The sequence below is a fragment of the Lagenorhynchus albirostris genome, chromosome 16 (genome assembly GCF_949774975.1).
Source record: "Lagenorhynchus albirostris chromosome 16, mLagAlb1.1, whole genome shotgun sequence".
NCBI classification, from domain to species: Eukaryota; Metazoa; Chordata; class Mammalia; order Artiodactyla; family Delphinidae; genus Lagenorhynchus; species Lagenorhynchus albirostris.
In genome coordinates, this window is record NC_083110.1 from 77,007,401 (window position 1) to 77,019,483 (window position 12,083).

At 43.7% G+C, this 12,083-nt stretch overlaps 2 protein-coding genes across 9 annotated transcripts in view; one reads left to right on the forward strand and one right to left on the reverse strand.

Annotated features, from left to right (window-relative positions):
• The window catches only part of ZRANB1 (zinc finger RANBP2-type containing 1), a 68,972-nt gene extending 62,048 nt beyond the window's left edge, over positions 1 to 6,924 (forward strand). For all 4 annotated transcript variants that reach the window (XM_060126793.1, XM_060126795.1, XM_060126794.1 and 1 more), the window contains 4 exons: positions 360 to 480; positions 2,003 to 2,132; positions 2,238 to 2,467; positions 3,638 to 6,924. In XM_060126793.1, the coding sequence (XP_059982776.1) occupies positions 360 to 480; positions 2,003 to 2,132; positions 2,238 to 2,467; positions 3,638 to 3,856 (700 nt within the window). In that variant the 3' untranslated portion in view covers positions 3,857 to 6,924. The remainder of the gene's footprint in view (positions 1 to 359; positions 481 to 2,002; positions 2,133 to 2,237; positions 2,468 to 3,637) is intronic.
• A 289-nt stretch (positions 6,925 to 7,213) lies between these two features.
• The window catches only part of CTBP2 (C-terminal binding protein 2), a 164,084-nt gene continuing 159,214 nt past the window's right edge, over positions 7,214 to 12,083 (reverse strand). For all 5 annotated transcript variants that reach the window (XM_060126789.1, XM_060126792.1, XM_060126791.1 and 2 more), the window contains 4 exons: positions 11,742 to 11,872; positions 11,102 to 11,229; positions 10,558 to 10,675; positions 7,214 to 8,618 (listed from right to left, as the gene is read on the reverse strand). In XM_060126789.1, the coding sequence (XP_059982772.1) occupies positions 8,438 to 8,618; positions 10,558 to 10,675; positions 11,102 to 11,229; positions 11,742 to 11,872 (558 nt within the window). In that variant the 3' untranslated portion in view covers positions 7,214 to 8,437. The remainder of the gene's footprint in view (positions 8,619 to 10,557; positions 10,676 to 11,101; positions 11,230 to 11,741; positions 11,873 to 12,083) is intronic.

Consider the following 12,083-nt stretch of genomic DNA (forward strand, 5'->3'; position numbering starts at 1 on the left):
CATTAATGGAGAAATGTAGTGTCTTTGATTTTTATCCAACCTCTCAGATGATTTTGAGTGTTTTTAGTTTTTATTCGTAAACCAATAGTAGACAATTGAAATCAACCGTTCTCATCACTAGTGTTCGTAGTTTTGATGAAAATTTGGTGGGTGGTGAATCAGATTATGTCTGAGGATATGTTAAAAGATGTCTGCTAGCAGAAAGGAGGCATTTTTAATTGGAAAAATATACTGCAAGCCAGGTAAAATTAATTATTAATCTCTGCATTTGAATTGCTTAAAGACTACATTAAATAAATGATCGGAACATTAAATGAATTGTTTATAGAAAGGCTTCTGTTTTACTCTGTTGCTTTTAGGTTTTATACACGTTGGAAAGATTGGGAGTCCTGGTATTCTCAGAGCTTTGGTTTACATTTTTCCTTGAGAGAAGAACAGTGGCAAGAAGACTGGGCATTTATACTCTCTCTTGCTAGTCAGGTAAGAATGCTTCAGGGCATGTTGCTCCTATGAGAAAAGTGAGGCAGCTGGTCTAAATGCCTTGGTTTACACTAAGACCATGTTGGAGGCAGTGTGGCATGAAGGGAAGAGCGCTTGACTTGACAGCAGGTGACTTGGGTTCTAGTGACTGCTGTTTATCAGCTCTGGGACCATAGGCAAGTCCTCGCTGCAGCACAGGGAGGGCAACATGTTTCTTATATTAAGTGATTAAAAAACTGTCCAAATAAAAGTTGTACTTGGTGATTCTAACCTCTTAAATATTTCCTCAGATTACTCTTCAGTTATATTGTCCTCTCAGGTGACTTTTTGGGATTGACATATACACGCTATTATATATAAAATAGATAGCTAATAAGGACCTACTGTGTAGCACAGGGAACTCTACTCAATACTCTGTAATGACCTATATGGGAAAAGAATCTAAAAAAGAGTGGATATAGGTATATGTATAACAATTCTCATTGCTGTACAGCAGAAACTAACACAACATTGTAAATCAACTATACTCCAATAAAAATTTTAAAAAATAATAAATTAAAAATTTTAAGAAGTGGTGGCTTTATGCCTGTTTTACCTACCTACGGGTTAGCTCCCATTCTGTGTCCGAGGGGACACTTCCCCAAGATCTCTGTGCTAGTGGTGGGTGCTGATGCTGAGCTGCCAGGCCCCTGAGGATCAAGTTGTGATCTTCACAAGGCTCCCCAGGTGAGGAGCCTCCGTCCACGTGACGTAGGCCAAGGAGAAGGTGCCGTGGACAGGAATGATTAACTAACTTGGGAATGAACTTTTATAGATGTATTGTATAGGGCTGTCCCTCACACTCATGCTAGTTTTATTTTATGAAGCATATTAATATACTTAACTATAAACTTCAAATATATGCACAACAAACCACTTCTTTTCTTTGCAGAAAGCATCATAATTCATTAGTACCCTCTGAGGGAAGTACCTTCTGTCTTTGGGTCATTTGGGCAGGGTTCACAGTGACTGTTTTACATCTGAGACATGTACCTCCTGTAAAGGTGCTGTCAGAATCATTATGGGGGGAAGGGAGACCTGTTGCATATTCTTGCCTTAGGTGATGCAGCCATTTGCAGCCATTTATGTTTGTGTGAAATAACGAAGTTCTTTTTACTTCGGGTGGACCTTGTTGTAGGTAGTACTTTCACAAGTAACTTAACCAGAAGGCAGTTATATAAATCAAGCTTCCTTTGCTGTCTGAATCTCTTGTTTCTGAAATCAGTATTTAACAAATCTGTTCAGTTCTTGAGTTTGGATAATGAAGGATACCTGTACATAAACTTTGCAGATTTCTTTTATTGGACTTTGCTATTTGAGGAATCAAACTCTATAGTTGGACAGTAGTATTACTATATTTTTTAAATGAATTGAGGTAGTGTAATAATGAAGGAGGGTAGCATTGTGTTATACACATCAGTTTTCCGGGGTGGTAATAAATGTTTTAAAGAGAATTTGCTTTCTTTTATTTTGTTCTGTACAGCCTGGAGCAAGTTTGGAACAGACCCACATTTTTGTACTTGCACATATTCTTAGACGACCAATTATAGTTTATGGAGTAAAATATTATAAAAGTTTCCGGGGAGAAACTTTGGGATATACTCGGTTTCAAGGTAAGCCATTATCATGAGTATTTTGGAGCTTTCTTGTTTATTATTTTAATGCACATTGCAGTCACATCCTGAAAATCTCATTGTGACTTTCTTCCCTCTTTCCAGGTGTGTATTTGCCTTTGTTGTGGGAACAGAGTTTTTGTTGGAAAAGTCCGATTGCTCTGGGCTATACAAGGGGCCACTTCTCTGCTTTGGTTGCCATGGAAAATGATGGCTATGGTAACCGAGGTGCTGGTGCTAACCTGAACACCGATGACGATGTCACCATTACATTTCTGCCTCTGGTTGACAGTGAAAGGAAGTTACTCCATGTGCACTTTCTTTCTGCTCAGGAGGTAAGAAGCCTGTTTCTTGTATTAATTACTTAAAGTAGCAGCACTGCACCAGAACCCAGCCTAGTGTGTCTTTCAGGTGTGGTATTATCTGTACTACCACTTACAATTTTGAACTAGGTCGTAGTAATTGTCACTTTCTATAAATCCTGGTCAGACAGACTTTGAAATTTATCTTTTCAGAATTGCTGTGTAGGATGTGTTCTGCAGAGATAAAGCAGTGAAGACCAAAGTCCTAGCCCTCAGGTAGTGCTGAGTGCTGAGGAGATAAAAAGATGGGGTGAGGGGGAAAGGGGGGGATGAGGGGGCCACCGGGGGCCCAAGGTAAGGCATCACTGAGGAGGTGACGCCTGAATTGAGACCTGAAAGAGGAAGGAGTCTTGCAGAATCTGGGGGAAGAGAGTTGTAGGTAAAGGGAAGTTCAAGCCAGTGTGGTTTGTGGGGATTGGGCAAGCGGGGAGAGACGAGGCTGAGAGGTTAAGGGGTGGCATGGGGTCATCAACGGTCTTTTAAATCTTTGGCTTTATTCTGGGTAAGCTGGGGAGCCAACAGCCAGTTTGCCCAGAAGAGGAATACTGGCAACTCGGTTGAGACTCGATACCTGGGCAGTGGTGGGAACAGGAGCAGGTGGGAGGTCACTGGAGCTGTGGGGGAGCAGGTGGTGCACGCCAGGCAGGGGAGGTGGCGAGAATGTGTAAAAGAGCGCTCCAGCCCAAATTCTTATAAAATTATTGGTCTTTTATTTCATATACTAGTAATAATTATAAACTTTTTATAACCATGATATTAAGAAAAAAGTTCAGATAATTTTTGTTCCTTGAGCCTATATACATAACTTTCTGAGTAAACTTACCTTGTTCTGTTTGAAGCTGCAAGGATCAGCTTATTAGATAACATTTGCTTTTTGCTATTATATCAAACAAATTAACTTATTACTAGGCTATTCTTCCCTCTAGGTTTTTCTGTGAATTTTCCCATAGATTTTTTTTCTATTTAACCACAGGAAACTGGGTTTTAAACATAAAATTGATGAGAGGTGGAAACCATGTTGAAACACTTCGTTGCTCTGGCCTTTTTCATTAATCATACCAGCTGTAGGTTTCTGTTAAATTTTTCCTGTCAAGTCTGTGATCTGTTGTGTTATTTTCCCTCTTCTTCACATTCCTCTAAAAGCTAGGTAATGAGGAACAGCAAGAAAAGCTGCTCAGGGAGTGGCTGGACTGCTGTGTGACTGAGGGAGGAGTTCTCGTGGCCATGCAGAAGAGCTCCCGGCGGCGAAATCACCCTCTGGTCACGCAAATGGTAGAAAAATGGCTTGACCGCTACCGACAGATCCGGCCTTGTACATCCCTGTCTGATGGGGAGGAAGACGAAGATGATGAAGATGAATGAAAATAATCAAAGAGCAGAAGAGCAAGGTACCAGCTCTGTAGTGACCTCCACGCTGCTGCGGTGCTCCAGGCAGAGTGCACGGCATGGAATGAAGCAGATCTGGCAGGATCTGCTTGGAAGGGTTTTTCTGATCCACACCCCGTGGAGATGATGCATCTGCTGTGAGGAGACAGAACTTTGGACTACAGTTTGTAAAAAATGAATTTTATTAAGACAGAACTTTTTTCCTTTCAAATTGTAAATCTGTCTATAAATGTAACGCATGTGGTTGTGTAAGAAGTTGTGTAATAGGAAAAGTTGTACCAGCATCTTCATATTATTGAGAAGTTTTTTCCAGCATGGGCACCTCCAAAAGCACATGGCAGATCACTCTTTGTTCCTTTGAGATAATTCTTTTTTAAGTAGAACCTGGCATTCTACTTGCATCTTAAAAGATCCGTTTTACATTATATCTCACTAGAGCTCGTTAGAGATTTGGAAACTTTTTGTACAAATTACCCACAGCAAAACATAAAAACAAGCTTTTATTTTTATTAATAATTTAGTTCCTGTTGTGCCCAATAAAATAAAATCTTTAAGGAAGAAACTGTAAGAAAAGTAAGGATTTTTTATTGAGTGAACTTTGCATAGACATCGTTCCCTTGTTTTGGAAAGGGTTTTGGTTTCTATTATTTTGTCTTTTTAAAAGTTTCTGATAATGCCCCTTTTCAGTGTTTAGGTATTTATTTGTTTGGAAGAGTGCCCTTAAGATGGGGCTTCTTCTACCAGACTCTGGGCAGCAGTCTCTTTGTGAATAGTTATTCGGTGGATGTAAGTGAGGGGAGTGCTGGCGGGGGAGTGCTCGGGGGAGCCGGCCCACTCGTATGTAACTGAATGAATTGTGTGAAATTCGCCCACTTGACTCTGTTGACAATGTTATACTCTCCCAGGTTGCCATGCATAGAGTCTGTGGATTCTTAACTGTCTTTTATCATCAACTCTGCTTTAAGCAAATTGTGTTAGAAAGGCATGCCTTTGCTTGGGCTAATTGGGAATATCAGTTCAGTATAGAATAAAGATTTAAGAACGCAGTAAGGTGGTAAATGCATTGTATAATGAATTTCTCAGTGAGTAGTCTGAGAATTTTTGCATGTTGGTTAATTGTGGCCATTCTTATTTAAAGTTAAGACTATAATCTTAGGTAGGAAAACTTTCTACAAAAAGTATTATTTGACCACTTCAGGTATACATTCAAAACTGGGTAAAAATTTCAGACCTATCTCAGGAACACAAAAAGACTTAGTGTCCTGGTAAGCACTTTGTAGACTATTGATGTGGCAAGGAATTTGGCAAGAAGCCCTACACACACACACACACACTCACTCACACTTTTCCTTCCCTTTGATGAAAAGGCTGTGAAAACCTTGAAATATTTACTTCTTGTTTTCTTCTAAGTTCTGTTTAGATGCTATTGAAATGTGCACAACCTCAGATTTGATGCTGGAATACTAAAAATAGAAAATTACCTATGAGATGTCATCTCTCTAGTTCTTTCTTCCCTCTCTGAACACTCCTTGAAACGTGTTCCCAGGATGATCGCTTTTGCTGCATGCTACAACTTGCAGGAAAAATATTTGCAATTTGATTCCATATGAATGAATTTTGATGTAATGTGTATGTTACTGTTTCAAATGGTTAATGTTTTCTTACAAGTTGACTCTACGGTTTGCTTTCATTTTGGACAGAATTAATTTTTTAGAAGGCTGCCATTCTAATTACATAGCACAGCATCCCTATAAACTTTTCTCCATATATAGGGAGAGAATTCTTTAGTGGCCAGACATCCTGTTCTAGTTGCTGTTAAGCAAAAACTGCTCTCCCAGTTGAAGAATCCGAAGAGAAATGTTTGAGGGAAAAGCATCTAGTTGCTACGGTCTACATTACAGTCAGTGCTGTTCAGAAAACTGCAGGCTCGGTCTTTAGCCTTAGCCTCCGTGTGTTGTGTTTGCTGCGTGGTGTGTCCCCTGAGGTGCCTCTTTATTTATTTATTTATAGATCAGTGACCCTGACCACATCTAGTTTAACAGGTACAGCATTCTTCCCTGTGGGAAAGAATTATATATATATATATATATGACTCCATTTCTTAGGCTCCAGACAGGGATGGGGCTTTAAATGGTTTTCACAGCAGATTGGCTGGTAAAGGCCAACATTTTGGTGAATCAATGCTATGTTAAGCTCTTGAACTATCAAACAGCCATAACTGTTGTCCCAAGATAGAGTTTGCAGTCCTTTCTCAGATTATATATGGCAGGGTGACAGATATTGTATGTCTTTTGGTTGACTCCAGACAGTAATACCTTTAACTGTATGGACTTTATGGTTCTTTTTCTAGGGAGAATACAGTGTGGTGTTTTCTGTCAAAACCCAAGCACACCATGGATTTGGACCTTTTTATGTTTTTGGTTTTTAGGCTCATCGTGTCACAGACTTAGTCTGTGTTAAGGGACTATTGCTGTGCATAGTCGGTTGGGGGTCTCCTTTTTGTGCATACGTCACCCCCTCACTGATTGCCTGTTTGACAAGTGGTCGTGAAGATGATCTTGAGCTGCCACTTTGCTCCCCGGAGTGATAGGTCAGTAACCATTTGCTGTATCTCTGTCCAGGATCTCTCTATCCGTGTCAGGTGGTTTCAGTGTAATTTTTCATGGGAGAGTTGGGATGGGACCACCACCTTAAAATGAGTGAGGAGGTTGATGCTTTAAGTTGTCGTGACTTCTTTTTTTAAATGGGAAAGGGTGGGGGGAGGCGGCTGAAAAGGAGTTCGGTACCTGGAATTGTTGGACGTGACTGACATTTGCAGATACTGCTAGTAGTAAGGGGTTTAATGCTATTTGAGAAGGAAGACCCATAAAATCAATGGAAAGTTCCTAACCTATGGAAATGGCTGATGTTAATTAATTTGCAACATTTCTTTGTAAATATCATTAAAAAATTTTTTTTTTGAGATTCACCTCCCTTCCTGCATTAATGCTTGAGCCAGATAATTTTGCTTTTGGGTAAATTAAAATCAAAATTCTAAAACTTGACCAATTTTGTTTCTTGAATTGACTTAGTTCTAACCCACTATTTCATCTTAGGGATGGCATGATTTGATAAGGATGGACTTATGTGAAGTTTTGATTTTTTCAGTTAAACTATCACATGAAGTAATTATCAACATTCTTGCGTCTGGTTATGGAATAGGTAGATGACAGAAAAGTACTGTAAATCTTTGACCCTCGGAATAACAAGAGTTGGGAAACTGGCTAATTGAAAATGCAGTTGCCTTTAAACATCTCAAGGAGAGAACTTTTACACTGGTGAGTTGTACTTGAATTTCAGAGCTTAACAGAAATTTTTATTACTTTTTATTGAAAACTGCACTGAACGCTAAATGTCCACCTTTACAATAAACAAATACAGTAACGGTAACTCACACTAAAACAAAACATATTTCTGATAGCCATTATTTTTCTGTTTGGGACAGTTTTAAAGGTTTTTTTGTCACAAAAACAGGAATGTACCTATACAAAGGCTCAAAATAGGCCATCTTTTAAACAAAAAGGCGATGATTCACAAAAGACTATGAATATAACATGTAACTAGTTGATACAAATCTAATAGGATTTGTTAAAATCAGTCACATCTAATAACACACCTGAAGTGTTCTTGTATAAAATATCACGTGAAGAAAAGAAGACTTTATCAATGTCTAAAAAAGTGGGTTTGTTCATAGACAATCTGACAAGTTACCATAAAAAGTGTTTCCTGAGACATAAGGAAATGCAACATTATTCTTCTTGAACCCTTTCAGTTCAAGACTTTCCACTCAATAAAATAGCTGAGGATCTGAAACTGAGAAAATATATTTGAGTACAAACAGCTTGTGAAACTTAATACTTTTTTTTTTTTTTTTTTTTTGCATCATCAGAGGGTTTTTACTGAACTCACAACCAACTTGCCCGCTCAGTATGCAGTTCAGATGGGAGAGACTTCTCTGTACAGGAGCCTGTACTGTCTTCAATCCTATGCTCGCGGTTGTCTAACACAGGCAAACAGTTTTCTCCCCATTTTGTAGTAATTTAATCTTCCTATTAGCAAAAGAGGTAACCAGCCCCCGTGGACCGAAGGGACTAGAGTCATAGGATGGGGATTTCCTCTTAATATTTTTTATTTTGATGTTTGTTTGGAACTCCTGATGCAACATTCTAGAGCAAGGTGTTCAGGACCTGCTGTGTCCAAGGGACTGATAAAGGAAAAAGATCTATTTATTCTTTGTGATTTGATGCACAGATGAAAAACTTAACACACAATAACAGAAGTTGGTCGTTAATAAATCACGTCCTAGTCTTTTTCAGCGCTTCCACAAGCAGACGACATCTTCAGTTTTCCCACGTCTCGGCTTCGAGCTCCTTTGTAGTTTTAACACTGCAACGTCAATGATGCGTATGTCCAGAATCAGTTAAAAAGACTGTCAGATTCCTTTTCTCTTAGTTCATCTATTTTTCACTGTCTCTTGGTCCCAGGTGTATCTGAATGGTTACCTTCCGTCACTCTCTGCTATTGCTCGTTGGGGTGCTCTCGACTGTCCCCGTGTTTTGTGGGCTGGTTGGGAGAGGGAGCTTGGGAAGGGTGTGCCACCGTGGGGAGGTTGTGGGTTACCGGGATGCCTCCGGGGATGATCCCTTCCATGGCTGCAGGAAGTCCTCCCGGAGCCACGCCCACGATGCCTGGCGGGTATCTAGGGAGGGCGGGCACAAGAGAAAGGGCCGGTTAAGTTCAGGCCCCAGAAGCTGCCAAGCTCTTGCTCTGTCTATGGGATGGGTTGTCATACCTCCTACCGCCAAAGCAAGGAGAAGTCTACATGGTAAAGTTAAACATGGACATCTAATTCATAAACAACAAAGCCTAGTTAGTCCAATCAAAGCACTAATTTTGTAGCTTTTAGGCAACAGCAATAGACTATACTAATTAATCGTGTGTGGGGAAACCGTGTCGCATTTGTAAAACGTTTTGGACAAAATAAATTCCAAGTTTTCCGGCTGCGTTAGAAAGTATTCATCAGTTATATCAAAGACTTTAATGATTTCCTAACAGAGGGCATGAAGTACGCTTGCGAAGTGTGACTTCCTAGGCTGGTTAGTTACCGGCTCCCGTAACCTGAGATGTGGGTGGGGACAGGGCAGCAGCAGGGGAGATGCTGAGCTGGTGATGGGCAGGATGCCTGCCCCCTGAGGCACCTGGAGGGCACCTGAACGTGGCCTCATCTTATCCTGCAGGCACAGGAATGGCTGTGTGCGCGCGCACGCCCGAGCACATGGACATTATGCACAGGTGTGACTCGTGTATTTAAACACTGAGGACAAAACATACTTATGAAGCAGGGGCTTTAGAATTAGTCTTCCTCTCCAAGTTATCAAACCCTTCACACTTGCGGTAAAGGGGACGGGGTCTCGGCCTGTTACAGTGACGCTGGTCAGGGACTGTCCAGGAGGACTCTGATGAACAGGACCCTGTGAGCTGCAACCCTCCAGCACAAGCAGTTTTCCAAGGGGCCAAGGAGCCTTGCTCTGTCTAGAGGAATAATTAGGACGTGGCCCTTAAAGGGTAGGCCACCAACATGGACAAACAGGGGAATCCAATCTGGTGCTGGGCTGGGCCCAAGTGATGCTTGAAAATGCTTATGAGGATAAAACACAAGTGGGCCTTTAATAGAACATGCTGCATGTAAATAAAGCCACGTGACTTGGGAAGAAACCGCTTGGCTTCCTTGCCCAGAGTAGGAGCTTCCATGTGTGGGTCCTTTTACACAGACTATATTTAATCGCCCCCTAGAGCAGTGGTTCAGAACCAGGGATCTCGGGCAGTGTCTGGGGGGCGTTTTCAGTTGTCACCGTTGGGAGTGGGAGGTGCTATCGGCTTCTAGCGGGTGGGGGCCAGGGCTGCCACTATACATCCTATAATGCACGGGCCATCTGGCCCAGTACTGCCAAGGTGGGGCAGTCCTGGGTCAGAGTAAGCAGAACAAAAGGTCCCTTCTGGCATTCCACGCTGCAGCTTCTCTCCTTTATGGGGGAGGAGCTATTTCCCTGCAACCGGCCATGCTGGGGGAAGAGAACCATGGAAAACTACCACAGACAAAACCCCTGGTCCCTTCCAAGGGTCCTGGCTCGTGTCCCCAGTGCAAGCTCTCTTGCCTCAGTCCCACCCAAACTCTGTCACTGTCACGTGCCCCTGGGGTCAAACTTCCTGCTTCACGGAGAAACAAAGACACCCCCCCCCCACCCCGCCCGTCAAATGGACTGGGCTTTGGCCAGAATGCTCTCCTTGGACAGAAAGTTCAAGTTAGAAAACAAAATCAGGCCCTCTTCCTTGATGACCTTTTCTGTACCTTTTCACCTAGAAACCCTCTGGTTTTCAAGTGGCTTCGGAATGAACAGTGATTCAGACCCGCTGGGGAATGCACAACCCACCCGTACCCCGCACCCCCTTTAAAATAGGAATTCCAATTCTCGGCTCTGTCCCCAAACTATGTTTGTTCCACGGAAATGAGGAATGGAAGAACTGAGAGGAGGGGACAGTGTGTAATTCTTACTAGCGCTCAGGTTGGCTTAACGTCCCCAGGTCCCCCGTCTCCGCCCTCCCCCAGGGAGCAGGGCTCAGCCCATTCCTCTCCTCACCTGTATGTGGCACCATTGAGCTCTGGATGAATTGCTTGCTGATCTATTACTGACCAGGGAGCTGTTGTGACAAAGAATTCCTTGTTCACACAGTTTCTTAAGCTCTCTGGGATGCGACCTGGAATAAGATGATTAAAAGTAATCATATGTATTTTTCAAGGTCATAGTGACTTAAATGTTATACTTCTCTGTTATGCGAGGACAAGCTACAATGCAAGTCTCTTACTCTTTGATAGGAAGGGCCGGCCCTTGTATTTCCACAACATATGACTTGTTCCAGGGCCTGAACCACACTGGGCTCCAGCCAAACAGAAGGGAGCTGCCCACGGCTCCCCCTGGGGCTCCCTCCCCTTCCAGGTTTGCGAGACTTGCACTGGCTAATACAAAAGGGAATTGGTTTCCCCTGAAAGAAACGGGGCCTAACTCATTCCGAATTCCTTCAACTTGATGCCTAGAGACCACCTCTGCCAGCAGCAAAGCCCCATGCCCCCTTCCGCGTGTCCGTCACTGGGATCGGAGGCGGCCAGCGTGGCGGAGGGCTCACCTGTGATGGCCCGGCGGATCTCGGTGGCGGCCGCCTCCCTCATCTCCAGGGAGGCTTGCTCACTGTACCAGGCCGTGTGGGGTGTACAAATGAGATTCGGTGCGTCCTTCAGGGGACCCTGAGCAAAGCTAGATGAGTAGACAAAAAACACAGCAGATGAGGAAAACAACGCACGTCACTCTCACTCCCCGCCCTGCTCGTCAAAAGGGAGCCCTTGGCCGTGTGGAATGCTAGCCACACAGATAAAACGGGGGGGGGGATTCTGCAGTCTGTTTCCTAAGGGTTGGGACTGTAAGAACATACTCATAAAACTAATTAGCGTCAGGCATCACGAGGGACTCGGAAAGAAGGGACAATTCTAGGGAGGGCCGACTAGCCTGCCTCCAACCAGAGCAATCCAGAGTACGGGGAAAGCCTGCTCTTCACCGCCATTTGTCTTCCTGCCTGTCCCCTTTCTGATCATCTTTGGGGGAACTTCTGGCCCTTTTATACTTGGTGAGAATACAGCACAGACCTTAGAAGAGCAGAGGCTGTAAACCTGGTCTCCAGGTGCCCACCCAGGACCCGTCTGGGAAGCTGCCCCGAGGTCACAGTGGGGCTCCTGCGAGTTTCTGTGCGAGCCCTGAGCTACCAAACCTGCCTGAAAGGCTCCGATTCGTGCACGTCGAGGGCCGCCCCTCGTATCCTGCCTTCCTTGAGGGCTTGGGCTAAGGCTTTCTCATCCACCAGTCCGCCGCGGGCCGCGTTCACTAGGAATGCTCCTTGCCTCATCTGCGAGGGGGAGGGAAAAGCTGGTAAACGGGTGCCGCCGCTGCCGCCTTGGGAGGAGCCTGCACCCAGGTTTGAAGAAGGGAGCCGCGGCAGTGGATGGTAGTGGGTCTGGGTGTTTGATGCGCGCGCAGCGGCTGCGGGGGAAGGGAGCGCAGAGCCTCGGTGACAGCGGGGGGCCGGGGGGGCCGCTCCCGCTGACCCCGAGAGAGAG